General features: G+C 39.5%; 6 protein-coding genes and 1 long non-coding RNA gene across 15 annotated transcripts; 5 read left to right on the top strand and 2 right to left on the bottom strand.

Annotated features, from left to right (window-relative positions):
• Positions 1-2: 2 nt before the first annotated feature.
• Positions 3-7,292, bottom strand: LOC121953604 (uncharacterized). Of its 2 annotated transcripts, none has more exons than XM_088087823.1 (3): positions 7,182-7,292; positions 1,085-2,413; positions 3-196 (listed from the first exon to the last, which is right to left on the bottom strand). In XM_088087823.1, exons 2-3 carry the CDS (start codon positions 2,318-2,320, stop codon positions 110-112), a joined length of 1,323 nt encoding a protein of 440 aa, XP_087943949.1. In that variant the 5' UTR covers positions 2,321-2,413; positions 7,182-7,292; the 3' UTR covers positions 3-109. The 2 variants fall into 2 exon arrangements, with proteins under 2 accessions (XP_087943949.1, XP_087943948.1); XM_088087822.1 differs by having other exon boundaries at positions 1,076-2,413.
• On the top strand, positions 1,863-2,876 carry LOC148187470 (uncharacterized). Its single transcript, XR_015778766.1, has 3 exons — positions 1,863-2,001; positions 2,146-2,217; positions 2,343-2,876. It is a non-coding gene; the product is annotated as an uncharacterized LOC148187470 (long non-coding RNA).
• Positions 2,964-6,345, top strand: LOC121953781 (uncharacterized). The gene is made up of 2 exons (XM_042500998.2): positions 2,964-3,251; positions 4,076-6,345. Exons 1-2 carry the CDS (start codon positions 3,077-3,079, stop codon positions 5,284-5,286), a joined length of 1,386 nt encoding a protein of 461 aa, XP_042356932.2. The 5' UTR covers positions 2,964-3,076; the 3' UTR covers positions 5,287-6,345.
• On the top strand, positions 7,280-8,824 carry acyp1 (acylphosphatase 1, erythrocyte (common) type). 3 transcript variants are annotated; one of them, XM_042501276.2, is made up of 3 exons: positions 7,280-7,435; positions 7,633-7,720; positions 8,408-8,824. In XM_042501276.2, exons 1-3 carry the CDS (start codon positions 7,374-7,376, stop codon positions 8,621-8,623), a joined length of 366 nt encoding a protein of 121 aa, XP_042357210.1. In that variant the 5' UTR covers positions 7,280-7,373; the 3' UTR covers positions 8,624-8,824. The 3 variants fall into 3 exon arrangements, with proteins under 3 accessions (XP_042357210.1, XP_087943951.1, XP_042357211.1); XM_088087825.1 differs by having other exon boundaries at positions 7,319-7,450; XM_042501277.2 differs by having other exon boundaries at positions 7,354-7,479.
• Positions 8,825-9,640: 816 nt separating this feature from the next.
• Positions 9,641-22,923, top strand: mlh3 (mutL homolog 3 (E. coli)). 5 transcript variants are annotated; one of them, XR_015778765.1, is made up of 15 exons: positions 9,641-10,570; positions 11,158-13,115; positions 13,227-13,328; positions 13,441-13,520; positions 13,954-14,058; positions 14,155-14,239; positions 14,315-14,383; positions 14,489-14,597; positions 16,295-16,448; positions 16,577-16,600; positions 16,704-16,782; positions 16,901-17,052; positions 17,158-17,229; positions 22,186-22,286; positions 22,907-22,923. XR_015778765.1 is itself a non-coding variant. In XM_088087817.1 (14 exons), exons 1-13 carry the CDS (start codon positions 9,933-9,935, stop codon positions 17,227-17,229), a joined length of 3,627 nt encoding a protein of 1,208 aa, XP_087943943.1. In that variant the 5' UTR covers positions 9,641-9,932; the 3' UTR covers positions 18,112-19,143. The 5 variants fall into 5 exon arrangements, 3 of the variants coding, with proteins under 3 accessions (XP_087943943.1, XP_042356290.2, XP_042356293.2); XR_006106504.2 differs by lacking the exon at positions 22,907-22,923 and adding an exon at positions 18,112-18,174 and having other exon boundaries at positions 22,186-22,287; XM_088087817.1 differs by lacking the exons at positions 22,186-22,286; positions 22,907-22,923 and adding an exon at positions 18,112-19,143.
• Positions 17,217-21,193, bottom strand: LOC121953331 (transmembrane emp24 domain-containing protein 10-like). The gene is made up of 5 exons (XM_042500361.2): positions 20,993-21,193; positions 19,148-19,268; positions 18,871-18,944; positions 18,071-18,197; positions 17,217-17,755 (listed from the first exon to the last, which is right to left on the bottom strand). Exons 1-5 carry the CDS (start codon positions 21,161-21,163, stop codon positions 17,634-17,636), a joined length of 615 nt encoding a protein of 204 aa, XP_042356295.1. The 5' UTR covers positions 21,164-21,193; the 3' UTR covers positions 17,217-17,633.
• Positions 21,630-24,971, top strand: fosaa (Fos proto-oncogene, AP-1 transcription factor subunit a). Of its 2 annotated transcripts, none has more exons than XM_042500360.2 (4): positions 21,630-22,286; positions 22,907-23,134; positions 23,463-23,570; positions 23,671-24,971. In XM_042500360.2, the coding sequence occupies exons 1-4, from the start codon at positions 22,149-22,151 to the stop codon at positions 24,337-24,339; spliced, it is 1,143 nt and encodes a 380-aa protein (XP_042356294.1). In that variant the 5' UTR covers positions 21,630-22,148; the 3' UTR covers positions 24,340-24,971. The 2 variants fall into 2 exon arrangements, with proteins under 2 accessions (XP_042356294.1, XP_087943950.1); XM_088087824.1 differs by lacking the exon at positions 21,630-22,286 and adding an exon at positions 22,448-22,692.
• Positions 24,972-26,250: the final 1,279 nt, after the last annotated feature.

Genomic DNA, 26,250 nt, shown 5'->3' on the forward strand with positions numbered 1-26,250 from the left:
AAAAGATATGTAGTAACATTTTTACAAGGTTTCAAGTCAAATAATTCAGAGTACAGACTATGAGACGATGATGTGCGACTGTCTTCTTGTTCAGATGGTCCAGGGTCAGTTATGGTCGGCTTACTTGGAGTCGACCCTCGCGCAGGTTCTTTGCATTTGCCTCTCGATTTTGTCTTTGGTTCTTTTTCTTTAAAACCTGAATAAAAAGACATCAAATACATCAAAACCGTTACATTTTAACTTAAAATAATTAATTTAACATTAAATTTACAGCATATCAGAGATACTGACTTTTAACTCCATAGTGTGACTCAAGCACAAAAAAATTAATCCCACAATTACTATAATGCAACCAATAATATCTTAATTAGACCTCTCTAAACTAGCAGAGTCCTGCATCAGGTGGAGAACCTTTTGAGTGACCCAGATAAAAAAAGTCATTCTCTGGTGGTATTTTGTCTTAATTTTATCTCTAGGTTTGATTTTGGATGGAAAAAAACATGGATCATATTGCAGGTGTTGGATAATAAATATAAAAATAAAATGAGAGTTATATGTAATGTTTTCATGTTTTAATCCTCAGTCTGCTGATATGTGTGTCCTCTGCGGCAGCTGGTATCAGTCTTGTGTGTTACTAACAGGGATGTTAAATGTAGAAATGTGCTGCTCATTATTATGAGAATTAAAACAACATCATTAAAATTGTATTTCCTTGATAAATTTCCTTGTTTCTTATGTATTAAACGTCCCCAAATGATCACTTTAAAGCTAATGCCAAACTGAATTATTTGGACAAATGATTATCACAGGTATGGTGGTGTAGTGGTTATCTCTGTGGCCTCACAGCAAGAGTGTCCCTGGAGTGGCGAGTGTTTGACCCTTGCATGGTAACCTCCCCGCCCTTCCATGACAGGGAAACAGGTTTTTTTTTTTTTGGTTATGTGGCACCAAATCTTAAAAAACAACACTCCGTGATGATAGAAGTGGTCAGAAACTCCACTATGTACCTTTAAAATAAATAAACCTCTGTGTGTAAAATTGGCGTAATGGCCCTTTAAAAGAGTACAAAATGTACCTGGCCTACCTCTGGACTCTTGGGCCTGCTGTGTGTTTTCCAGAACTCCTCTATGGCGGATCCTTTGGTCCTGTGAACGTAGGAGTTGAAGACTGTACGATGGGACTGTTTCACCTTTTTACAGATTTGGACATGCTTCTGTAATCTTTCGCTGGAAAACTTTCTGTTGCAGACTCTGCAAGGAAGCAGCTGGAGGCCGGCGTCTCTGTCACCGTCCTGTCTGAGCTCCTCCTGCTCCTCTCTGTTGGAATGAGAAGGACGAGAAACAGGTGGACGCTGTTGTCCTCCACACGGTTTCCTTCCTGCATCTCTGTGATTTTCCGATGCAGCTTTTTGAGAAGTTTTCTGCTGGTTCTTTTGAACTGTGTCTCGTTCGTCGTCTGTTGTGTTTTGTTCTCTTTCTTTTGCTTTCATGGTTCCATCCTGTGACTTCACACCTGTCTGTCCACAAATGCTGTTATCTTTTTTAGCCCTTTCTTTTTCTCTTGTGTGCCCTTCTACATTTTCCCATCTAGATTTGTGAAGCTCTCCATTTGCTTCTTGCTCATTTCTCTGTGACTGTGAAAAGTCCACTTCCCTCCCTCTCCACCTGGCCCTCTCTGTCTCATGTGTATTCCTCCTCCTGTCCTCGTTCCTCTGATCAGGCATCATCCTAAGCTGTTTCACATCCTCCTGTCTTCTCTCTTGCAACACCATCTCTCTGCTTTTCTCTGCTTCTCTCTTCTGCTGCTCAGACAGTCTGGTTTTTGTCTGAGCGTGTCCCCTGTTGATCCTCTGCCCCTCATGTCTTTGGTCATCGCCTGCAGCTGTGTCTCTCTGGATTTTTTGTCTTATTTTTTCCTCAACACTCCACAGCTTCTCCTGTAGTATCAGCTCTTTTTCATGAATTGCTTTGGCCATCTGCAGTTCTCCTCTGGGCTGTCTGTGTGAGTCTTTTCTTGGACGCTGGAATCCAGCAGTCTCTCTAATGCCATTTGAATCATGTTCTTGTGGTGGCAGAGGGCCTTGTGGTTGTTTTGTTATAGTGATTTTTTCGAAATCATACAGATCAAGTGCATCTTGTCTCTCAGGGTTGAGAGTCCTTCTGTGGCCAACAGGCTTGTTTGGAAATGGTCGGTCCACTCCATCTGCTCTCCTACCAGGTACAACACCATCCTGTGCTTGAGTATAGACATTGCCTTGCCCCTTTTTTGTAATGTTGTGCCTCCCCTGAGGACTGTGTCTTCTTTTTGTGTATGTGCTCATGACTTCATCTGCCGTCTTCTAGGTTGTGCTGTTGTTCTGTAGACCTTTGTGTAAGACACCTGAGGCCTCCACACCAGCTGCTGAGGGTTTTTTCTGTGTAATTTCCAGAAAAAAAGAAACAAGCAGAAAATACAGTAATATTAAGCAGACTATACAAACATTAAAAAAGACTCAACTTGTAGACTTTGGACTTCTCCAAGCCAGGAGAGTTATTGTATAATGCTGGAAGAGTGTGGGCGCACCAACACTGAGCATGCAGATAAAGGAGCTCCCAGAGTGTATAGGTCTGCCAAGGCAAACTTACATTTCTAAAGGCAAGCAGAAAGACTCATTTCAGCTCTGGGAACCATACATGAGCATCATGAAAGCAGGAAATGACAGCCTTACAGAACAGAAATTGTAAAAATGAATGCACTCTACCACTCTATGTCTCACTTTATAATGCTTTGTATTGAAAATAAAACAACTTAAATGAATAATGAATGTCAATGTGTTGATTTTTATTTAGGAGAACAAATTTGGGTTGTCCTATCCGAGTAAAACAGTTATTCAATACAAAAATATTTTCAAGCTCTACAGCAGTGCCACTTTTAATGTGCGGAACCATAGAGTATACAGTGTACGGCCGGAACCTGACAGCGTGACATGCACCGGAAGTAAACAACACAGGCGACAGTAGCGGTGGCTCTGGGTGTGTTTAGCTGGAGGTTTTGTAGTCGGAGCGCAGATAAGTGTTTCATTCTCAATTACGCAACAATGTCTTCACGTCAGTATTTTAGAAAGTTTGTCAACGAGCGATTAGGTACTGCTGCTGCTAAAGAAATATTCGGAATTTTCAAAAATACTATCGACGAGTACCAAGAAGAGATCGATCGTCAGCGCAGAGTGTTGGATACCGCTGAGAAAAACGAAATAAAGTCACACGACATGGGTGTGTAAAACTTTGATGCTCTTTATTAAACTAGCAGAACAGTATGACTCATATAGGATCGCAATGGTGTAAATACAGTACTATGCAAAAGTCTCAGGCCACCGTAAACTTTGTTATCTAAGTAAGCAGTACCGAAAACGCAAGAATAAAACAACTTCAACAACATATTTTGAACTCTCTTGAGCAGACAATATGAGATTTACAATAGTAATCTTATAGTATATTTACACCGGCTTGCATTCAATGTATGTCCAAAGCTCAATATTGACTGTTTGAGTTAACTTTTGTTATGCTTGTATGAATCCATGTTTGGTGTCTTTGTTTTTAATACATCATGCCATTCCTTCAGGATAACGTCTGATTGGAAATGGGTTTACTTTTCAGCATGATGATGATCCCAACCACACTGCTAATGCAGTGAAATCACATTTGGAGGAAAAAACTGCTGATAAAAAACCCTGACAGACTGCAGATCTGAAGATTATAGAAGCAGCGAGGCATTGCCTGGACAGAGGAAGGATTAAAAATAGCCCAAATCTAAAGACCAGCTGTGGGAAATGCTGAAGCAGGTTCAGGAGGCGTTACGTGTAGACACTAGATATTGACTTCAGTCTGGATAAACATTTTCTTCCTGACTTTTTTTGGTGTTTATATATTGTACATGTTCTCTGTATTCTTTGCATCTTAAGATTGAGAAATATAGAGAGAGATATATACTCGCTGCAACTCTTTAAAATGACATATCTATGGTGACCTAAGACTTTTTCACAGTACTGTAAAAACTTGTATTTATTTGCTCAGATGTGTGTTTCTTTACCATCCAGAGCTCCCTCAGCAACCTGTCTGTAAGGAGGAGGAGGAGGAGGTTCTTGCTGACCAGCAGCTCTGTATGCAAGAGAGGATCTCCAGTCTGGACCAAGAGGACCGAGAGCCTCCACAGATTAAAGAGGAGCAGGAGGAGGTCTGCACCAGTCAGGAGGGAGAGCAGCTTGTACTGAAGCAGGAGACTGATGACTTCAAATCAAGTCCCACTTATGAGGAAAATGACCACAGTGAAGATCAGACTTTGAACTTCAACTCTGATGACACTAAAAGTGCAGCAGAGAAAGAGTATGTAGTCTACCTGCCAGTTATAAGCTTTGTGGTACCAGAGCCAAACGATGACAACCAGCTGCTCTCTCACAACGCTAATGAAGCTGAGAGTGGAGATCAGAAAAGAAAAGAGCACGGAGACTCTGGATCAGCTACAAATGCAGAGCCAAAACCAAAACAAAGACACCACGAAAGTGGAAGCCACAGTAACAATCAATACAACTCTACCGTGTCCAAAATTCAGTGTAATACCGACACAGGTAAAAAGCCTTTAAAATGTGACACATGTGGGAAAGCCTTTAAGTGTAAGTCAAAGTTGAAAATACACTTGAGAATCCACACGGGTGAGAAGCCGTATTCGTGCAAAACATGCGGGAAAGATTTCAGACGCGGCAGTACCTTGATAGACCACATGAGAACACACACAGGTGAGAAGCCGTATTTTTGCAAAACATGCGGCAAAGACTTCAGGTTTAGCAGTGACTTAGCACTCCACATGAGAATGCACACTGGTGAGAAGCCATATTTCTGCAGCACCTGTGGGAAAACATTCAGTCGGACATCAGAATTGAAAAGTCACATGACAATCCACACAGGTGAAAAGCCACATTTGTGCAAAACCTGTGGGAAGGCATTCAGACTCAACTGCAGCTTGATAGCTCACACGAGAATCCACACAGGTGAGAAGCCATACCCTTGCAACACCTGCGGGAAAAGATTCATTCGGAAATCAGAACTGAAGGCTCATATAAGAATCCACACGGGTGAGAATCCATATTCCTGCCAAACATGTGGGAAAGATTTCAGATATAACAGTCGCTTGTTAGTCCACATGAGAAGAGCACACACTGGTGAGAAGCCGTTCATTTGTCAGATCTGCGGAAAAAGCTACTTTGATGCAGCTCAGTTGGCGAGGCATAAAAGAAAGCACGCAAGCACGTAGCCTTGTGTTTGCAAAATATGTGGGAGACGATTCAGGTCTGGTGGTCCATTGTCAGAACACAAGAACTCAGATGTGAGGAGCTACACAACTGCAGCACTTTAAAAACACCTGAGGAACAATACACACAGGATCCTTGTGGAGACATGCTTGCACACTGAATCCACTTCTGCTATTGTTATATCTTTGTAATTAAATGTATACAATCTAGCATTAAAAAGAGGTCATAATGTCCAAGTGTAATGAAAAAGTACTTTATCAGTAATGTCGTAAAGTTATGTTGAACTAACTTTAGTTTTCTTCCTTATGTTACTGCATTACTTGCATGTTTAGCAACAGTATTTCTTTGAAACAATCCTACTATCTCAAATCCTTCAAAAATCTTTTTTTTTTTTTGCACAGTGGAGCTCATAGTTCCTACAAATGTTTGACATGTTAAACCAATATTTTTTATTTATTTTTGTACAATTTTTTATACACTTTCAATTATATCAGTGGATTGTGAAACTGTCTCTGTAGTAGCCGTCTCACTTTCACTGTCATCCTGCCAACTAGTGTTTTTGTCTGCATTATGCCATTTGATTTCATATATTTATATATATTTTCTTTGATTGCATGAACTTGATATATTTTTGTTTTGTTTTGGGCGTTAAAGGTGAGAGAAACACACGCTGTAGATGATGCATTTCATGGTGTTGTAAACAAATGGGCAGTAATGTATGTAATGAATGTTGAACTACATAAACAGCAGTTTGACAAGTGATGATCAGTGCCAAATGGGACATGGGTGACAAAAAATATAAACTAGTCATGACAAAGAATAGTTTCTATTAGAGTTTAAGGTTATACCATGCATGATGTGTTTAATGTTGCAGCTCACAGGCTACCTGCCGTTTGGTAGTGAAATAAGTGCAGCTGCCTCATATTGAACAAGCATATATGCAATGATGGAATGTGACTACATGTACTCAATGACTGTATTTATATACACATTGGTGGTGGCCAAGATTTTTGTAATTTACACAAATCCAGTGAAAATAAATAAATATCCATTTTAAAGTATTCCTTAATTACTTTCCTTTTACATTCTGTATGGTTCTAATTTAGTGCATTTTACACTACATTTACTTGAGAGCTATAGTTACTTTGCTGATTCAGGTTTTTAACCCTTTGAAACCTGGATCGACATCAGTCTTCTTGTGTTGCATTCGGATGCCTTTTACAAGCATTTAAACCTTTGAAGCTCAAGCAAATTGGTTTATTTTGAAAAAGGGAAAAAAGGCAATGAGCAATTTTGCAAGAAATGTCTCGTAAATTACAAGAAATTAGGAAAAGGTGACAAGAAAAATGACCTGCAAAGGAAAAGAAAGAGAGAGTGTGCACGAGAGAGAAAAGTACAAGAAAATTTACAGAAAGTATGTATCTGAAATGATCTTGTAGGGAAAAAAACTATATTGTTTTTCTTTTAATCTTAAACACTTTTTCGGGTTATTTCCTTATTTGTTTATGTTTTTTACTCTTCTATTTAAAAAAAAAGAAAATGTGGAGGTCATTTTAATTTCTTGCCAATATCTTGGGTCATTTCTTCACAAGTTACTCATTACCTTCTTATGTTCTTGAAAAGAAACAGGCCGATCTTCCCAGGTTTCAAAGGGTTAATTACAAAAGCTGAGAGTGAGCATACTAAATATGATGCCTGTTAAATTATCCATCACAATGTGTGCATCACACAAAAAATGAAATAGCTCCGCCTATGCATGTCTTGTATAACATTTGCTGGCCTAATGATAGAGGCCATTGTAAGAAAAAATATAGAACAAGCTGCCATCGACTTATAATTAATACTCCCCCCCCCAAAAAAAAACAAAACAAATCTAGATTTTTAAGCATTTACTGACCTTGTGAATGTCGTCTGAATTAACGTTGAATTTAGCTAAACTATTTATCAATAAATTAAGCCACTCGATGATTGCCAAAATAACTGATGCGACTCCTTTTCTCCAACGTTTACACTCGTTGCCTAGAAACCGAATATCTCGGGTGTTCTCTGATTGGTCCACTGAACATCACTTCCGGAAGCGGATCCCCGTATGTTTCAAACGCGAGTGATCGTGTGGAGCTGGATATTCATCGGCTTTTTGACGATATCCAGGTGAAAAGGCAGACAGTGAGCTATCATAGAGCGTTAATACGAAAGTAAATGTGTTATTTATTTAGCTGGAACACTTTAAACATTAATAAATGGTATTAGCATAGCTTGTAGTAGCTGCAACGTAGCCCCTGCGCTGCATGATGGGTCCCCCACATTCACAGCACAGCACCCACACTGTCTCATTTGTCCTTTTCCAGGTCCACTATGTCCAACGAAGACCTAATTTCAGTGGATTATGAAGTTTTTGGCCGAGTGCAAGGTGTATTTTTTCGGAAATACACTCAAGTGAGTCTGTTTGTTTGACAGTGATATAAAGTTTGCCTAAACATGAGCAGTAGAAATCGTATGTATTTTTCTGGAGCTTTCCAAGGCATCCAAGGCCTTGCGGATGGAGTTTAAATATGAGGAATGATGATAAAAGCTGACGAAAGCCGTGAGGTGTATTATAAACCTCGTGAGAAGACTTAAAGACTTCCTTTACTTGAGTTGGAAATTTACAAACAGATATAAGGGACTGTTCTTTATGAATCAGAGGAGGGGGTGTCATGGGTGTGATTTCATTTAGTTCTGTTTTGTTTTTACCCTCCCCGGAGATACAAATATTTGTCACTGATCCTTCCTAAAATGCATGACCCTCCCTCCATCATAAATTAGGTATTTGATATTATATACTGTGCTTTAAATGTTTAAACATTGAAAACAAACTTTTGGAATTGAAAAAGACTTTTTTCACCGTTGTCATGCTTGCTGGTTAGTTAGTGCAAACAGTTTATTTCTCTAAAATTTTAAATGAAACACATAGCATGAAAGGATTCTAATGACATATCACTATTTCAAGCTCTGAATTATTATTTTTATGACTCATCCTGTACAATGTATCTAACTTTTCCTTCCCAGTGTACTATCACAGCCACATTCCCCATTAGTATCTTTCCTCTGCTACCCTTTAACTTACAGTGTTTTATTTTCCAGGCAGAAGGGAAGAAGCTTGGTCTGGTGGGATGGGTGCAAAACACAGGTGCAGGAACTGTCCAGGGGCAGCTTCAAGGTCCACACAGCAAGGTGAAAGAAATGCAAGAATGGCTGAAATCCACCGGGAGCCCCAAGTCAAGCATAATCAAGGCAGAGTTCACGAATGAGAAAACAATTGATAGCCTCGATCACTCATCTTTTAACATTGTAAAGTAAGATAACACATAGATTGTGCCTGTAATATTAACTTCGACACAGATGTTTTATTTATCTATTATTTGTTGTATTTGTATTATAGTATCTGGTTGTAATGCAACTCAAGTAATGAATTGAAAAGATGTAGTTATTTTATGTGTCCTTACAACTACAATATATATAATATATGGAATTACATTAATAAATGGTAAATTCCTTTCAGATGACTTCGCATTGTTTGAATTAAAGACAATTTTTGATGAGGCGCCCTAACAACTTAATCTGTTTGAGGTGGACATTTGCAAACAAACCAGAGTCCAGCAGATATCACGCTGATGAATAATTAAATGTCAATAGAGATGCTGCTGTCCTCCTTTGGAAAAGACTGAAAATGAAGACTTGGAAGACAGCCACATTCCATATATCAGTAATTAATATAACAATTCTATATTTTTAAAGTGTAAACAAGTGACATTGTAAATATATGTTTACATTTTTTTTTTCAATTTAAATTTTATAGGCCTTAGCTCTCCCAACGGTCCCAGATTGGCAAAATTTGGGGAAAATGGGCTCTGAAAAATTTTTTAGGACCTTTTTTTTCTCCTTATTTTTGTGCCACAATCTTTTTGCAATTTGCAGAACATTTCTTGCCAAGTTGCTCATTGCCTTTTCCCCAGGAAAATCAACCAATTTTCTCAGGGTCCCAAGGTATAAATATTTGTTAAAGTATCTGAACGCAGCATAACAAATGTCGATCCAGCTTTCAACAAACACATTTTAGCTTGAGAAGACAATTAATAAAATACAAAACTACTCCTGTGTCATAGTCTGAATCTCACACACACACACACACACACACACACACATACATACATACATATATATATATATGTATATAGTCTATGGTCTGAATTAATAAACACATGAGGCAGCACTCTCCGTACAGTAGGTGGCGGTATGAAAATAACAGCTGGCTACAGTTTACTAACGAACAAAAGAAGAAGACGGTTAAGCCTGCAGGTCCTTCACACCCGAAGATGGCGCTGTTAGCTTCGACTGTTAGTCGCTACGGTCATCTCTTGTTGTTACACGTTGACTGTAAACAGCGCCTGAGGTTCATTTTTACCACGTATTTCGATAGTTTATTTTAATTATCTAAATTAACTAGCTTTTTTTAAATGTTTCGCGGTCATAATGTCACCGTCGATGGACCCAATGGCATAAGCTAACGCTAAGCTAATACTAGCGGACGTTAGCTAGTAACGGTCAACTATCTGACCGTGAAGTCAGGATATTTGGGAGACTTAACATACAAAAAGAACCGGATTTAATGAACGCAATGATAAAGCGTTTGCCTCAAGAGGTCCAGGGGAAACTTCGCTCCGGTGTCGCTATCCCATCACTTCAGCAGTGCTTAGAGGAGCTGATCTTAAACAGCATCGATGCCGAGGCGACCTGTGTGGGAGTCAGGATGGACATGGAGGCGTTCAAAGTTCAGGTGATCGACAACGGCGCTGGGATGAACTCTGAGGACATGGGGTGCGTGGGAAACAGATACTACACAAGCAAATGCAGCTCTGTTGAAGACCTGGACAACCTCCGGTGGTATGGTTTCAGAGGAGAAGCCCTGGCAAGTATAGTTTCTCTAGCCACACTAGTTGAAATCTCATCTCGGACGAGAACATCTGTGAAAACACATGTTAAAATCTTCAAGGATGGCAAGGACATGGATGTATTTGAAGCAGAGACTGCGCGACCCTCTGCGGGCACATCTGTTGTCATCTGTAACTTCCTCCACAACATGCCTGTCCGGAGGAAGAGGATGGATGCTGTCCTGGAGGGAGAGAGGATCAGACACAGAGTGGAGGCTATTTCTCTGATGCATCCCTCTGTGTCTTTCACCCTGAAGAATGACTGCACAGGAGCCATGATGGTGCAGCTCCCTAAAGCTAGAAACACATACCACAGGTCAGTGGATGAATGTAACTAAGTACATTTACTCAAGTACTTCAGTACAAATGTCAGGCACTTGTACATAACTTGAGTTTTTTCCTTTCATGACACTTATACGTATTATACACATGATACTTATACGTTTATACCAATACATTTCAGAGGGAAATGTACTTTTTACTTCACTACAATTATAAGTATAGTTTATATAATATGTTTTGTAATAAATTAGATTACCGTTTTATACAAGCAGAGCTGCAATTAAGAGTTTATTGATCAATTGGCATACGGAAAACGAACAACTAATGACAACTATTTTGATAAACCTTTGAAGTTTTTTTTGCCATTTTTTGGGGTGTTTTATATTTTTAAATAATTTTGAGATTTGAGTGTTTTTTTAAACTATGATTTAGGTTTTTTTTTTAAAAAACTATTTTTCTACATTGTGTAATATTACTTTTAATACTTAAAGTATATTTTCAGATTATACTTACTTTTACTTAAGTAGCATTTTTAATGCAGGACTTTTATTTTTACAAGGTGGTATTGTACTTTTACTAAAGTAAGGGATCTGAATATGTCTTCTTCCACCGCTGACACAGGTTTGTTCAGATTCACAGCCTCGGGCGTGCACAGAAACTTGGAGAAATCAGCTTCACACGTGGACAGTTTGAAGTGATCGGTTACATTGGCAGAGAAGGCCACTACAACAACAGCTTACAGTTCCTGTATGTAAATGACAGACTGCTGCTGAAAACACGCATACACAAGCTCCTGAACTTTCTCCTACGCAGACTGAGCAGTACACTTCAAAAAAATGACAGTCCAGATGGGCAGTCTGCCATCAGGAGTCCAAAGCACAAACGAAGCCAAGAGCTGCATGGAGTGTACATCATCAATATTAAATGCTCTTACACAGAGTATGACATATGTCTCGAGCCTGCCAAAACTCTAATAGAGTTCAAAGATTGGGATGGTGTTTTGCTATGTATAGAAGAGGCAGTGAAAGCTTTCCTGAGCAGGGAGAACTTGGTTTCTGTGCTTTCTCAAGATGACTTGGACTATGTACATCCCGAATTGTTTGGCACACACAATACAGACCAAGAAGGGCACAACATTGGTGACAGTGGCCAGGCCACTGGCAGTGCTTCCACACTAGATTGCAGTATTGGAATGAAACTGGCATCTCATCCTGTTCATCGTAAGCGCAAAGATGACTGCTTGTGTGAGGACAGCGTTAGCCAGGAGACTGGTCAGATGGAGTGCAAAGAAGAGACAAAACAACAAATGAAGACAGACATAAATGTGCATGAGCTAGAAAAGATAAAAAGTGGAGAAAGCATTAATGAAGACTATAGATATGAGCCTACATCTGATAATTATGTTACTGAAGAAGAGGAGCCAACATACAGTGAAGCAGGGGAGGGCCCTCAAACTTTACACATGTCAAGTTCAGTCAGACAATTACAAAGTGACAAACTCTCAAAAGAAGAAGAGATACCAATAAACAGTGCTACCTCAACCAGCAGCGTGACTCTACTAGATGGCATAACTCAAGAAATTCACCCTGATTTTAACAGTATTGAGCGAATATTACCTGACTGCCAGAGTACAGCAGGACCTGAACATACTTTAGTAGGTAACAGAAAGATCAGTGTGTCCGATCCATTTATTCATGAAAATCTGCTAAGTCAGGACCAGTCACTAACCAACAAGTCAGTATCTCAGCAGCAGATCTTAGTACAGAAATGTGAAGAAAGATTGTTTGCATCAAAACGCAAAATCTCACTGGATGCGGTGCAGGACAGACTTTGTCAGAAACCACACAAAGACCCCACTGCTATTATTCCCTTTAAGATTCCCAGAATTGCAACTTGTCAAAAGTTGTCTTTATGTAAGGAGCCTGGATCTCTTGAGAAGTTTAGAAGAGTGTATGGTAAATCTGATGAACTTAAATTACAACCTCAAGAGAATAAAACTAGACCTCCTCAGACAGATAGCTTTGTTTTCAATTCCCAGAATTTGTTTGTTTGCCAGAAAGATCAGCAAAATTGTGGAGTTACAGAAGTAGTAAAAGAAGAAACAAGGAGCAGCCTCCGAAGCCCACCGACCCTCTCAGCTCTCGCCAAGACAAAACCAATCTCAGGGCATAATAAAGGCAAAACATCTTTGGCAGCTAAACTCTGCCATTTGAAACAACACAGGACAGACAATTTAAAAGTGTTACCACACCTGTTTGGGACTACCTCACAGGACAAAAGCTGTCTCAGCAGTGCTACTGATGTCACCCAGGACAGCACTAACAATGAGAATCACTGTGACACTGCACTGAATCCTGAGCCGGTCCCAGGCTGCAGTGCAAATCCTCAGCCGGCTGAGACGGAAGAGGATACAGCATCAGATGACTGGCTTCATCACTACGATACATCTGTGGGAAAGACGGTTTACATCAACAAAGTGACTGGGCTCAGCCGATATGAAGACCCACCTACTGAAAAAGCACAAGTGCGCTGTACATCTGATGTCACCAATATGGCAGTTAGTGTCATCTCTGAAATGGGTGAGTATTTTTTTCTGTGCTTATCAGCAATTTTTGTTGACATAAAAGTAACTAGAAGTAGTGCTCAACATTAACTAACTGTCACAGTTGTTCCTGTTTCTTAAACTGTAGGGATGGAAAACAGATGTTACCCATTTCAGGTGGATCTAGTGTTGCCCTTCCTACCAAAATCCAGGACAGAAAGAGTGATTAGTTCAGGGCTTGATGACAGAGGTACCCCACAGACAGATCAGACTGTAGACTGTAGGGCCCCTAACGCTCAGAAAATACACAAAATGAACATCAGCTTGTTTGTGTTCATGTATCATTTTGTTTGTCTTGACAGATGCTGATGCTGAGAGCTCCAACTCACTTTCATCGCTGTACTCAAAATGGAATAATCCAGTGTTTGTTCGACCTCCTGCGGTAAACAAAAGCTTGCGTGTTTACTTTGGAAGGATTTAGCAAAGATGTATTCATTTTTTCTACTCGTTTTATCTGTAAATTTTAGTGTCTTAAAACAAATTAAAATTTAAGTGGTATTTTGATGCTGTTACTATTCATGCATTATAGGGACACATGATTTGGGATTTTTTTGGCTATCTGATATGCTGATAGTCTATAACTTATTTTGCTCAATGATGCGGATGATGCTTTTGGACCAGGGCAAATTTGACCTATTTGAGCTAATTAATGTGCCATAATTAAAGCGTCATCATATAAGCCTGTCATATCAGAAATATTAATTTCAGACCGGTGCTGACATTTGATTTTAAAGCCATTAGTATCTGCAAACACCCATGATGTGCCAATATTATCGTGCATCCCTAATTCATTGTGAATTGTCCTGTGCCAACAGGTTGCTGTGGACATATCAAGCGGGCAAGCCGATGGACTTGCTGTCAAGATCCACAACATCCTGTTTCCCTACCGTTTCTCCAAGGCCATGATTCACACAATGAAGGCAACCTCCTTTGCTCTGACAAAAACAAAAATTTCTTCATAATGCTTCGGCCATTTGATGATGTTATGAAATAACTGCTATTTAATTATCTTATAGGTTATTCATCAAGTGGATAAGAAGTTTCTTGCATGTCTTATCAATACAAGAGATGAAGAGCCAGCAGCACTGACTGAAACTGAAGGTACAGACAGGAACTTCACAGTTTGGTCATTTGTTCTTTTATCGGCATCTCATGCATTTTATTTTGAAACCCCAGGAAACCTTCTGGTGCTGGTAGATCAACACGCTGCACACGAGAGAGTTCGACTTGAAAATCTGGTAGCAGGTGAAAAAAAAAAAAACAAATACACACAATACACAGTATTGATATTGAGAATGAGATGATAAATTAGTAATGCTCTTTTTGTCATAACTGTTTGTCCTGTCATAGATTCTTATGAGGACGACCCAGATGCACCAGGGGAGAGACGTCTGTGCTCATCGACCATTTTGCCGCCGCTTGAGATCACTGTTACAGAAGAAGAGCTAAGGCTGCTCAGGTGCGTTTAACAATATGTGCAGTACATCAAGCGAATGAGAATACCTGCAAAACCAGTACACTTGCCAAAGGCAGATACTACTTAGTTTGAGAATATGAATTTGTTCAGTAAATATGGTTAAAGAAATTCTATCCAGCACTAACTAAACATGTGAGTGTCACTCTCAGTATGCCGCCTGCTAGAGTTGGTGCTGTGTCGGGCATATACATTTCATGTAGGCCTTCTCCTGCTATATGTTGTCTAAAATTCAGCACCATATAGATGTTGAAAGTTTCATTTGAAACTGCAGGTCATGATTTTCATAAATGATTGCCCTTGCCTAGCTTCGCACATATCATGGTAAGATATATGTGCTAAGTCTGATGTTTTCAGGATAGAATGCAGACAATTGAAGGAAAATGGTGTACTTTTTTTAAAAAAAGAACTTTTTAAGAAGGTATGTTGAGTAGTGAGTTGGGTAATGACAGCAGGACCTTTGACCTGTATTCTTTGGTGAATGTGATTTGGATACACAGGTGTTTTTAACTTTGGTGTGACGACATTGTCATTTAGGGGTGGGCATCAAAATTTTTTATTCTTATATGCATCACAGTTCTCTCTTGAAAGATGATATCTTGATGCAGAACAGTCAATAAATGGAAATTTCTGCCTGTAATAGTTTTGGAAAATCAAACTGTACATTCCTGACACAATAGATGTAGACATGTGCTTTGTGTTTATGTTGTAAGCTAGTCTACTTGAGTTTTGGTGTTGCACCTGTCAGCAATCTATGCAATGCTGAGGAATATGTTAGCAAATGTGACCTTCCAGTTTATGCATATTCTTAATAAGATATGTTTTATAATAGCAAGTAGTCACACTGAGAAAAAGTAAATCATGTATGAAAAACAAGTCAAAGATGCATCGATAATTGTTTTAGAATCTCATCATCGCCCTTTGAATTGAAGTCAAATTGGGGGTTGACTAGAGATTCCCACCCCTGTTGTCATGGCTTGATGTATTTACTTACCCTGCAGTTGGCCTTAAACTCGTTGTGGTTTTAGAGCTTACTGGCTGCTCTATACAACAACAGAGGCACCCAGCAGCAGATTTTGGCACCGAGGTGAAGGATGATAGCAATAAAGATGACATAAAGGGGGGATGCAGTGACGCAGCCTCATTGCACTCCTGTCTAAACGCAGAGCTATTGGGTAGCACTTTGGCTCGTTTGCCATCATTTAGTAGAGTCAGCACTTTGGTGGTGTGGTAGCCTGTATTAAAAGTGTAGTGTACACCATTAAATGCCTCAGTTAAATACAAAGATTTTGTTCACTGTGTTTTTCTTTTAAATGGACATCTGATGGATGGAAATCCCATCAGTTTTCGGACAGTGGAAGGAGTCTTGAGCGAACACTTTGCCCTTTTGTACAAAGAGGCGATGACTGTAACTGCCGCCGAATGCTCTACTTTTACAATTGCTGTGTGCTATTGTTTTTTTTTTTGTCAAACTGCAACACGCAGCTTCAACAGCTCTTAAACTTATTCTTTAATTCCTTGTCTATACTGAATTCTTAAAATTACTGACTTCAGCTGACAAACTTTTCTTTAATACCTGTGTAACACATGTTTATGTCATACTATGAACATTATTACACTGGCATTGTTGTTGAGCAGTGTTTTCTGTATTGTTAATGTATAGTGTGCCTTTCCTCTTACAGGTCTTGTCAGGCACATTTGCGGAGTCTGGGCCTGGAAGTGAAGTTCTCAGCCGATCCACATGTTTTTATAGGGAAGGTCCCACTGTGCTTCACGGAAAAGGAAAGTAATGAGCTCAGGCGGGGGAGACCATCTATTATCAAACCTATTGTTGAGGTAAGACTTCTGAAACCATATTGTCAAGACCTTATATTGTATGACTCATTTTTAGTCAAATGATCGTTTTAAAATTCTATCACATTAAGTTTATCATTTTACTTTTTTTGTTTATAATCATACATCAGGAGTATCTACGAGAGCAGATTGAGGTAAGCTTGAAAATCTCTGTCCCGCTCCATAATCTTTTTATAAAGGGAAACTATTTTGTAACTCAATAGAGGTTAACGTATAATTTTTTATTCTTTGTCTCAGTTTCTCCGTTCAACTGGCAGAGTGAGAGGAACTCTGCCTCTCACTGTGCTGAAGGTGCTCGCCTCCCTAGCATGCCATGGTTAGATTAAATTACCTCTCCTCATCTCTCTATGTATTTTTTGTGCATTTATGATTCAACAAATTACGCTGTCACACCGAAATCTACATATAATGCAATACATGTATGCGTTAAACAGGTGCCATCAAATTCAATGACACCCTGAGCAAAGAAGAATGCCACAGCTTGGTGGCGTCCTTGTCCTCCTGCCAGCTGCCCTTCCAGTGTGCCCATGGCCGTCCATCTATCGCTCCCTTAGTAGACACCCTCCATTTGGACACGGACGAGAAGGTACTAGAATGAAATAGCACATCTGAACTTTGCACTAAATGTACTATTTAAGGCATTTTACAGCACAGCAATGTGGTGGTGACTAAGCATTCTTGTCCTCTGCAGGAGATACAGAAACCCAACCTCCAAAAGCTGAGAAGGATGTATAAAGCGTGGGAACTATATGGAAATAGATAAGTGGGTGTGAACTTTATTTTAAATGTGGCTCAGATTGTCAAATTCTCCTTAAAGCCCTTTAGCTGCACATGGTATTTTATACTAAAGCACCTGTAAATTCATAGGAAAACTTTGTTATTTATATAAAAAAGACATGTCAAAAATGAATTCAGTTTGTAAGTACAGAAGAAATACTAAAATACAGGCGGAGTTCTTAGAATAAATGAACTAACACCAGATTGATTTCCCATTGAATACACCATAAAAAACATTTGGAAAAATAAATGAAAACAGATTTGAAAATGAACCCTTCAAATAGACATTGATAAAATGTGAATTATCAGAAACACAGCAAAAGGCACATTGTAACAACCAAACTAGTGTCCCAAAACTTGGAGTCCCTCAGTATCCTTTAAAAAAAAAATTCACTCAATCAACTTCTTGGTCTTGAAGAATCGTCTCAAATAGAAAATCTGCCACGTGGCCAGTCCAAGAAAACAGCAGATGGAGATGATGCTGAAGAGCAGCACGCGCATGTTGGTGGACTCTGTTTAAGACAGGAAGTATCAGTTAAATACTGTCAGAACCTTTTATTTACACTTACATTAACTTGATAGACATAGCTAATCAACTACACAGCTACACAGAGGAGAAAGCTGCTGCAACTCAGGTCAAACCCTCAAGCTTGTTCTTATTTGGCCTCATCCAAGACAGCAGGTGATTTCCATCTGCTGTAGCTGACATCACACGTAGGGATGTGGCCAGAAATGAAAATGTAAATCCATAGAGAGCAACGCAGCAGCAGCTTTCTTCCCAAATTGTGATTTACATATCCACTTCACATATTGCTTTATAAATTTACTATTTGTTTGTTGCATCTCTTTCCCGCGTTCCTTCACGTAGATGAAGTCATCTGCGATGGACTGTGAGAGGCGCTCCAAGTGTTTTAACTTCGCCTCAAGTGGGGTCAGTGTCTCCAGTTTTTTACTCTAACAAAGAGGAAGCACGAGTTGTAATTGTCATCAAACCTCATCATACATTGAAATATCAACAGTAGCGTGGATTAATACAGGTTTCCTACAGTCACAGAAAACCCGGAAAAGTCAGGAAAATTCACAATCACATTTTCCAGACCTGAAAAGTCATCGAATTAGTCAAATCATTTAAAGTTTTGGAAAAGCCATGGAATTTTGTGAGTAATGATATTGTTACAGTAATCTTGCCACCTTCCACTTCCAAATTAGTTTTCTGTAGCTGTCAACTTAACGTAGCTTTAATATGTGGCCAACAAAGTAGACCACCGCACACTGACTGACACTGTTTTCCACTTTATATGTTCCTGCTACCAACCAGCAACTGACGATCACATCGGCTGTACGCGGGGAGTTTTGTTCATTGTGGCTTTAATATGTGTCCATGTGTGACAGCATTTTGTTTACCATCATGCACATTTTCTCCCTGCGCTCCGTCTTACTTTCCATGTATGCCAGCTAGCTGAAATTATTTTGAGAGGAGTTTGAATCACCAGAAAAGTGGAGCAAAAAAAAAACAACAACCAAAACTTTACTTTTGGTTCTTGAAAAGTTTGGAAACTTCGTCTATGAAAATAACCCTGCTCATGGTACCCATGATATGTGATTTAACATTAGTGTGGAGCATCACCTCTTCGGAGCTCTTTGCTTCCACGCCATGCTTCATGTTCAGTGTGACGTCTTGGTCTGGGACCAGGCCACTGCCTAATGAAAAGCATTAAAAGCAGATAATGGTATTTGACAGAAAATAATTAACATCACTTGCATCACCCCTTGCATCTTTGCCCTTCATGGTCAACCACCAATAATTTATGAAATATTTATACATTTGAGTTGGAACTAATAATTAACTGAGAACCATTGTGGTTTTTTTTTTTCAAATTTATAAATTTCAAAACCTCACCTACCCATTTGAGAACTGCTGCTGAAGCAAACTTCAAACTTGTCGTGATTTTGCGTTATGAATGAAAATCTCCCTTTCGTGGCATTCTTCTTGCTGTACAACATGTCGCCCAAAGAATCGGTAATCTGAGGAAAGAGGTAGCAGAGGGGTTTGTCTAGCACAATCTTAAATTCTCAGAGTGTCACTGGGCCTACTTATACCTTCAGAGTGAAGCTGAATGATAAACCAATATTATGTTGATATCCTGATATGAGACTAGACAAGAAATGTATATTTTTGTGTCCTGATCTTAAAGTACAGTACTGTGCAAAAGTCTTAAGCACCTTAAACTTTATTTTAGCAAGGTTATAATAGTGAAAAATATTTATTTCTCAGCAGTTTCGTTACTAAAATACAACCACAACATGCAATAATTATATATACAGTATTAAAAATGCAAATATTTCAGGAAAAAACAACTGCTACAGGCTGAAGGTGCAAGTATGTAGTGTGACCTCCCTTTACACTCAGCATATCTTTAACTCTCTTGGGCAGACAATAATAGATTTACAATACTAATCTTCTGGTATACCAGAATATTATTTAAGTGTTACACATCAAAAACACATAAAAGAGAAAAAGACATAATAAAACCTACATGGAAAAATAAAATAAAATCAGAATAGAATACATAGAATGTATCTTCAAATGGATAAAATCCATGTGATAATACTAGTAAAAGTAAGATAAAATAAGAATAAAAATTAAGCGCACAGAATGCATAAAATAAAATGGAAAATAAAATAAAAAAAATATAACCCACTGACATTGTTAATTAATTAATCATAAAAATAGAGTATATGAAATGCATAAAATCAAGGTAAATACAGCATTTTAAAGATGTGCAGCAGTACGCAGGTTCAAAGCAGAATGCAAAGCAGCTGAGTCAGAGTTAGTTAAAGGCTAAAGTGAAGAGATAAGTTTTTAGTTTTCTTTAAAAAATATTAAGCGAGGTGGCTTCTCTGATATCTATAGGCAGTGCGTTCCAGAGCTTTGGGGCATAACTGACAAATGCTGCAACCCCAGTTTTCCTTCGGCTGTTTTGGGGAACCTCTAATAAACCACCTGCAGATGATCGCAGTGCTCGTAAAGGCAAGGAGCAAGAGAGGTAGTTATGTAAGTTGGTCCTTACTCAGTAAGGGCTTTGTATGTCAGGAGGAGGACCTTAAAATCAATTCTAAAAGTTACAGGAAGCCAGTGAAGAGCAGCTAAAACGAGACTAATGTGCTCTCTCCTCCTATATGCGTGTGTGTATATATATATATATATATATATATATATATATATATACATACGTATATAATGATGTGTGTTTGGCTGTGCAGACTCCTCATGTAAACCAAATTGCCCCTCGGGGACATTCAAGACTTCTAAACTAAACTAAACTAAACTATATATATATATATACACACACACACACACATATATATACATATATATATACACACACACACACATATATATGGAGAGATGGAGAGAGATAGATAGAGAGAGAGAGCGAGATCCTCATTGCAACTTTACTAAAACAATAAATCTATGGGTGACTTTTGCACAGTACAGTACCTCCTTACAATGAAATGACACATTGACATTTTCAAAACCCCCTCTACCTTTTACATGTCCAGAACCAGATGACCCCCCTTCCCCCTAATTGCAATAAAATCTTAAATCTTTCATTTTGATATGGATACACAAAGAACATACAGAGTTGTCCATACAAAGATCTGTGCCTGGTCCAAGGAGCCGCTGAGACAAACAGTCTTAAAAAGTTTGCCATATGTTCCACCTGCAGTGCGACACCTTCACTTACCTCCAGATTGGTTCTGGTGTTTGGATATTCGCTGACTTCGTACTCGCCTGAGACCAGCACATTTTTGCGGATGTCATCTTGTAGACATTTAAAAGAGTTGACTGGCAGGTAGAAAATAATAGAAAACACCGGGTCCAAAAGGACTGCTATCAGCAGGAAAAGTTTATACATGCTGCCAAACCTTTATTGTAATGAGAGTGAAGGATGGTGATGAAAATGATGCTCCTGTCACATGCAGCCTCCGCCCCCTCCCTCGCTCCCCTCCCTCAAGTTCCGGGTCGTGTCACGTGTCTCCTCCGCCCCCACATGTCCAACCTCTCCTTCACCACCTCCTCCCCAAGTAAACAATTCAGCATCATTTCATTATGTCTGCTAGCAGTGCTCGATTCTTATCTTTGGAAGAGGCTGCCCCACAGCGCTCAGTTCACCCAGAGCTCTGCCAGACGGTTAAGTTGAAAGAGTGTATTGGTATGTTTCATGAAAATGAAGGTAATCTATAATCGAAGAAAACATGTAGCCTAAACAATAGTCGATATAGCCTACTATATATTTAAAATGGTCCTGCAAAATGCGTCGACCTTGCAATCAAATGCGCTTATATATATATTTCACAAAATAAGTGGATGTTGTTCGGCTTTTGTGCAGCCGACACTTGAAGTGTCTTTACCCTTGATTAAATGAATGCACCAGAACATCAAGTTTTCATCGCCCAGGAAATGATCACGTATCTGTATTTATAAATAGGCTCACGTTTCTCACCCCACATAGCATTAATATGAGGCCGATATTTGTGAATGGGAGTGGAGACTGCCATTTAGCCTTCCCGCGTGGGCGAGATTATTCCCAGATCTAAGAAATATTGGAACATATCATTAATGAAGTACGCATGCAAGAGGTAAAATGTTAAAATAATACTTTTTACCCCGAAATGCAGGCCTTTGTGGCTGTCAGTCTGCCCCCCCTCCCCCTCCGCGGATGGTACAGTCTTCGTTCATTCATAAAATTCTAGCAGAGCATAAAAGGAGGGGCTTGCATTCTAGTCGTCCAGTTACCAGGTATATACCTGGAGAAGAGACCCGAGCCGCGCTGCCCAGCGGAAGGCCAGAGTCATATTTGTCATTGATCAGGACTTGTGGATTTTTTTTGTCTCCTCGCGATGTATCATAACAACCTGACGCCTGACATGGATTCAGTCTCTCCCACCTGCCGGACAGAGTCTCCTGTCGGGACACTCTGCCAGAAGACGCCAGAAGAGGCGAGCTCTCCAGCTTCCTCCTCAGAGAGCAAAGCAAAGGTATGAATGGCTTTGTTGATCATACATTCAATATGCAGCCCAGGAGGCGCTCAGTTTACAAGCAGATTAAACATCCATTTTTTTTATATTTGATATTCAGATTGAATGCTTGTTATCTTCGTGGTGGGGGGAGGGGGAGGTGGAACTGATTGATGAGATTTTAATTAACCGAGTGCGTTTATTTTTTTTGCATATTTTTTTTTTATACGTTTGATATGTACTGTGACCAGAGATCAGTGCGGGTGGAAATGTGACAGAATAGCAGTGTTGTTCGGGTTGTTATGATTCCGACGTCCTGGGACCAAATGTAAGCGTGTCGATGCAGCGGCTCATTGAGAAAAATAAATCCATTCAGGAGACTCCACAGCATCTCTGCGTCAGTGTTGACGTCAGAAACAATGATAAAGTCAAATATTGATCTGAAGAAGGCTATTTCTGGTTGGGTATATTTCAAGACAATAAGCACATGCAGGATACCCTCTGTTTTAGACTCTGGACATATGGTTTGTAGGTTAACTGATTGTCATCACAATAAAAGGCACTTGATCCAAACAGTAATACATATTTAAAAAATAATCTCTATTGTAGTCCTCATTGTCCATTATATTCCTTTGTTTCAGGAGCTCTGCAAAGACATGAGCACCGAAGACACTCCATTTGTTCCAACAGTCACTGCAATTTCCTCTACCCCAGATTTCCAGTGGATGGTCCAGCCTACGATTATTACATCTGTCTCCCCGTCTCTTGGTAGCAAGCAAGCCAATGAACCACAAAGCTCTCACCAGGCAACACCCAAAGTGGGCGGGAATAAGGGCAAAAATGCTGTCAGAAAGGGGAAAACAGAGCAGGTAGGTTAGCTCAGACGAAGTCTACCTGCTATTGGACAGAACAGTCAATAGTGTACATTTACATATGCCAATCTGAATTCCTTGTGTGCAACAGTGCTATTGTGCATGCTCCTCTGGTGCCGTGTGCTGGCTGTGTGCCTTCCTTAGGCAGTCAATTTATATTCAGGTCACAGCAAGTCTGCAACAATGGTCTATTTTTAGACGCATTGCAGCGAAACATGCTTTTGCCATTCTTCAGGGGGCGAATTGGCATCCGATGTAGCGGATTAGAGGATGAAATGGCTGGATTCTTCAAGGTAATAACTGAATTATTTCTTTCGCAACCCAGCTGTCTCCAGAGGAGGAGGAGAAAAAGAGGGTGAGGAGGGAGAGGAATAAAATGGCTGCAGCAAAGTGTCGCAACAGACGGAGGGAACTGACAGATACGCTGCAAACTGTAAGTAAACAGAGATGCATTTACTCAGCTGTCATTTGCACCCACTGGTTGTGTGTTGTCTCTCCAATGTGGATGATTCTGGATGTCGATCTATCTGAAGGAGACAGACAAGCTGGAGGAGGAAAAAGCAGCCCTGGAGACGGAAATAGCCAACCTCATCAAAGAGAAAGAACGGCTTGAATTCATCCTTGCCACACACAAACCAGTGTGCCAGATGACAGAAGAGTTGGAGTCTATTTTCCAGGAGCCCACGGGGTCCCCAGAGCTACCGCCCAGTCCAGACGAGGACAGACTTCCAGAGGATGGCATCCAGGAAGCTCCTTCGCTCCAAGACATGGACATCCCAAGTGATCCGTCCACAGCCATCTCTGGGAACTCCAATATCTTGCTGTGCGCCAGTGCTGAAATCAACATCTGCGATCTTGAGCCCTCCCTGGACATTAAGGAGGGGCTACTGGAAAATATGTTACCCAGTTTAGAGGAGAAAACCCCCATGGAGACGGCTCGATCAGTGCCAGACATAGATCTGAGCAGCTCTCTCGGGGTCTCGGACTGGGAGACCCTGTACAAGTCTGTCTCCAGCGACCTGGAGCCTCTCAGCACTCCTGTGGTGACCTCCACCCCCACCTGCAGCAGCTACCTGTCTGTGTTCACGTTTGCGTGTCCCGAGCTGGACTCTCTCACAGAAGAACTAGACGGCCATAAAGGCGGAGGGGGCAAAGCTGAATCTGTCGATATCCTCAACTCTCCGACTCTCCTGGCCTTATAATGTACAGAGGGAAATGATCTGTGACCTCTCTGTTTCTCTTTCTGTTTGCAGGTTCTTGACTTTGAAATGATATGAACAACTGCTGTAACACTTCAAGGAGTACATTCATGAAATGTCTTGTGTGTGACTAAGCAAACATATATACTTTTTTTTTCCAGATATAGCCCACAGAGCGATGTAGCCAAAAGCATGGCTTTTGCTTTTACAGGAGGGACTGAAGTAAGTTTTGATTTTCAAACGCATGCTGAGAAATTCCAAATAATTTACAAAGCGTATCTATATATATCTGATCTGTTACTAGATCTAAGATGTAATGTGGAATTTAATGTATCAGTATGGTTTTGTGTTTTGGTGTCAATAGTGTATTGATTGCTGTAAATGTTGTATTTACATATTCATCCATGTTAAGTACCTGCGTACCTCAATGTCATCAACTGTGGTTTGACCTCATTGAAAGTTTTCCATGAAAACATCCAGTGCTATATACTATATATCTTATCAAGATGTAACTTATGATTTATTTTTTTACCTTTCAGACTTATTTGTTAAATTATAAAAAAAAAAGAGTAAAAATGAGCATTGATTGCTTATCTATGCTGCTGAATAATTACAATAAATCTACATTCAGAGTGGTTTTTGGTGTTTACAATCTGTCTCTAAGAAATCCATTTCTTAATCAAGATGGACACATTAAATAGGTCAGCTTGGATGTTAAATCTGGGTGCACACATCCAAAAAAACATTTACAGGTGCGGGATCAAAACATCAAACTAAGGCAAGAATGAGACAGGAGATCTGCACGCTGTATTAAACCTGTAACCCGTAATTTTAATAGTGCAATATTTTGATCTAACAGAGATCTTCGTCAGGCATTTTTAAAATCTCATCAAAAATACCTAAAGAAGATCTGTAACATCCAAACGTTGTGCATTAAAAATACTGTGAGCTTTTAATAAAGTGTGCGGCTGTACTGTCAGATTCTTTCCTTTAATATACATATTAAACCCATAAATTTATATCATGAGGTTATAATTCTACAAAGCACAGTTGTAGATTTCAGGGACGGACACAGGGGACATGCCCCATCAATTTTTCAAATGTGCATTTGTTGTAAATAGGGTTGCAACAATATACTGGTTTTAAAGTATACCGTGATATAAAAGTTGACGATTATTATACCGTGTACATTTGCTTATTTAAAAAACAACAGTAACAACAACAACTGGATGGAAAATCTCCCCAATTTTTGATTTAAGTTATATTCAAAAGAAAAAGAAAAAAAAAGGATTCAAATCTTAATTATTGTGATAAAACATTTGTTCAACCAAATCTAACCTCTCTGTTTCCATTCCTTTAAGAGTCATTTTGAATGATGATAATAATTATTCTTTAACACTTTTATTCTGTAAAACAGCAATATTTCCTGAAACAGTTATTGCACTGTGAAAATCTAATACTGTTGTAACCCTAGTTGCAAAGGACTTTATTTTAACAAAATTAAGGACATTTGCACCATAATTTGATGTAAGGGAAGGTACAAATTGATGCATAAAAACACAGCAGAATGCAGAAAATTAAGTGTTTGATGCTCAAATGTTCTGAGGGAGAGCATTCAAACCCCTTAATTTCGTACATGTACCCTAAATATTGAAACAAAACCCTTGCTACAAAGGATCTTACAGTATGCAGATAGTGTGCCAGGAGTTACGGGAAAAATGTTTTTTGCAATGGAATAATTAAATTACTCTGACATGACTTCAGTCTTCCATAAGACATTGTAAAAAAATGATTTAGGTTTTGTATTTTTTGCCTGTGTATTTGCTTTGACTGCAGATGAGTGTTTTACTGTTTTTCCAGTGCAGGCCTCCATGTGAGCCGTATTCTCCCGTTGCAGTGTGCAGTGTTTCTTGA

Source organism: Plectropomus leopardus, chromosome 14, assembly GCF_026936395.1.
Source record: "Plectropomus leopardus strain MGB_pleo_1.0 chromosome 14, ASM2693639v1, whole genome shotgun sequence".
Taxonomy (NCBI): domain Eukaryota; kingdom Metazoa; phylum Chordata; class Actinopteri; order Perciformes; family Serranidae; genus Plectropomus; species Plectropomus leopardus.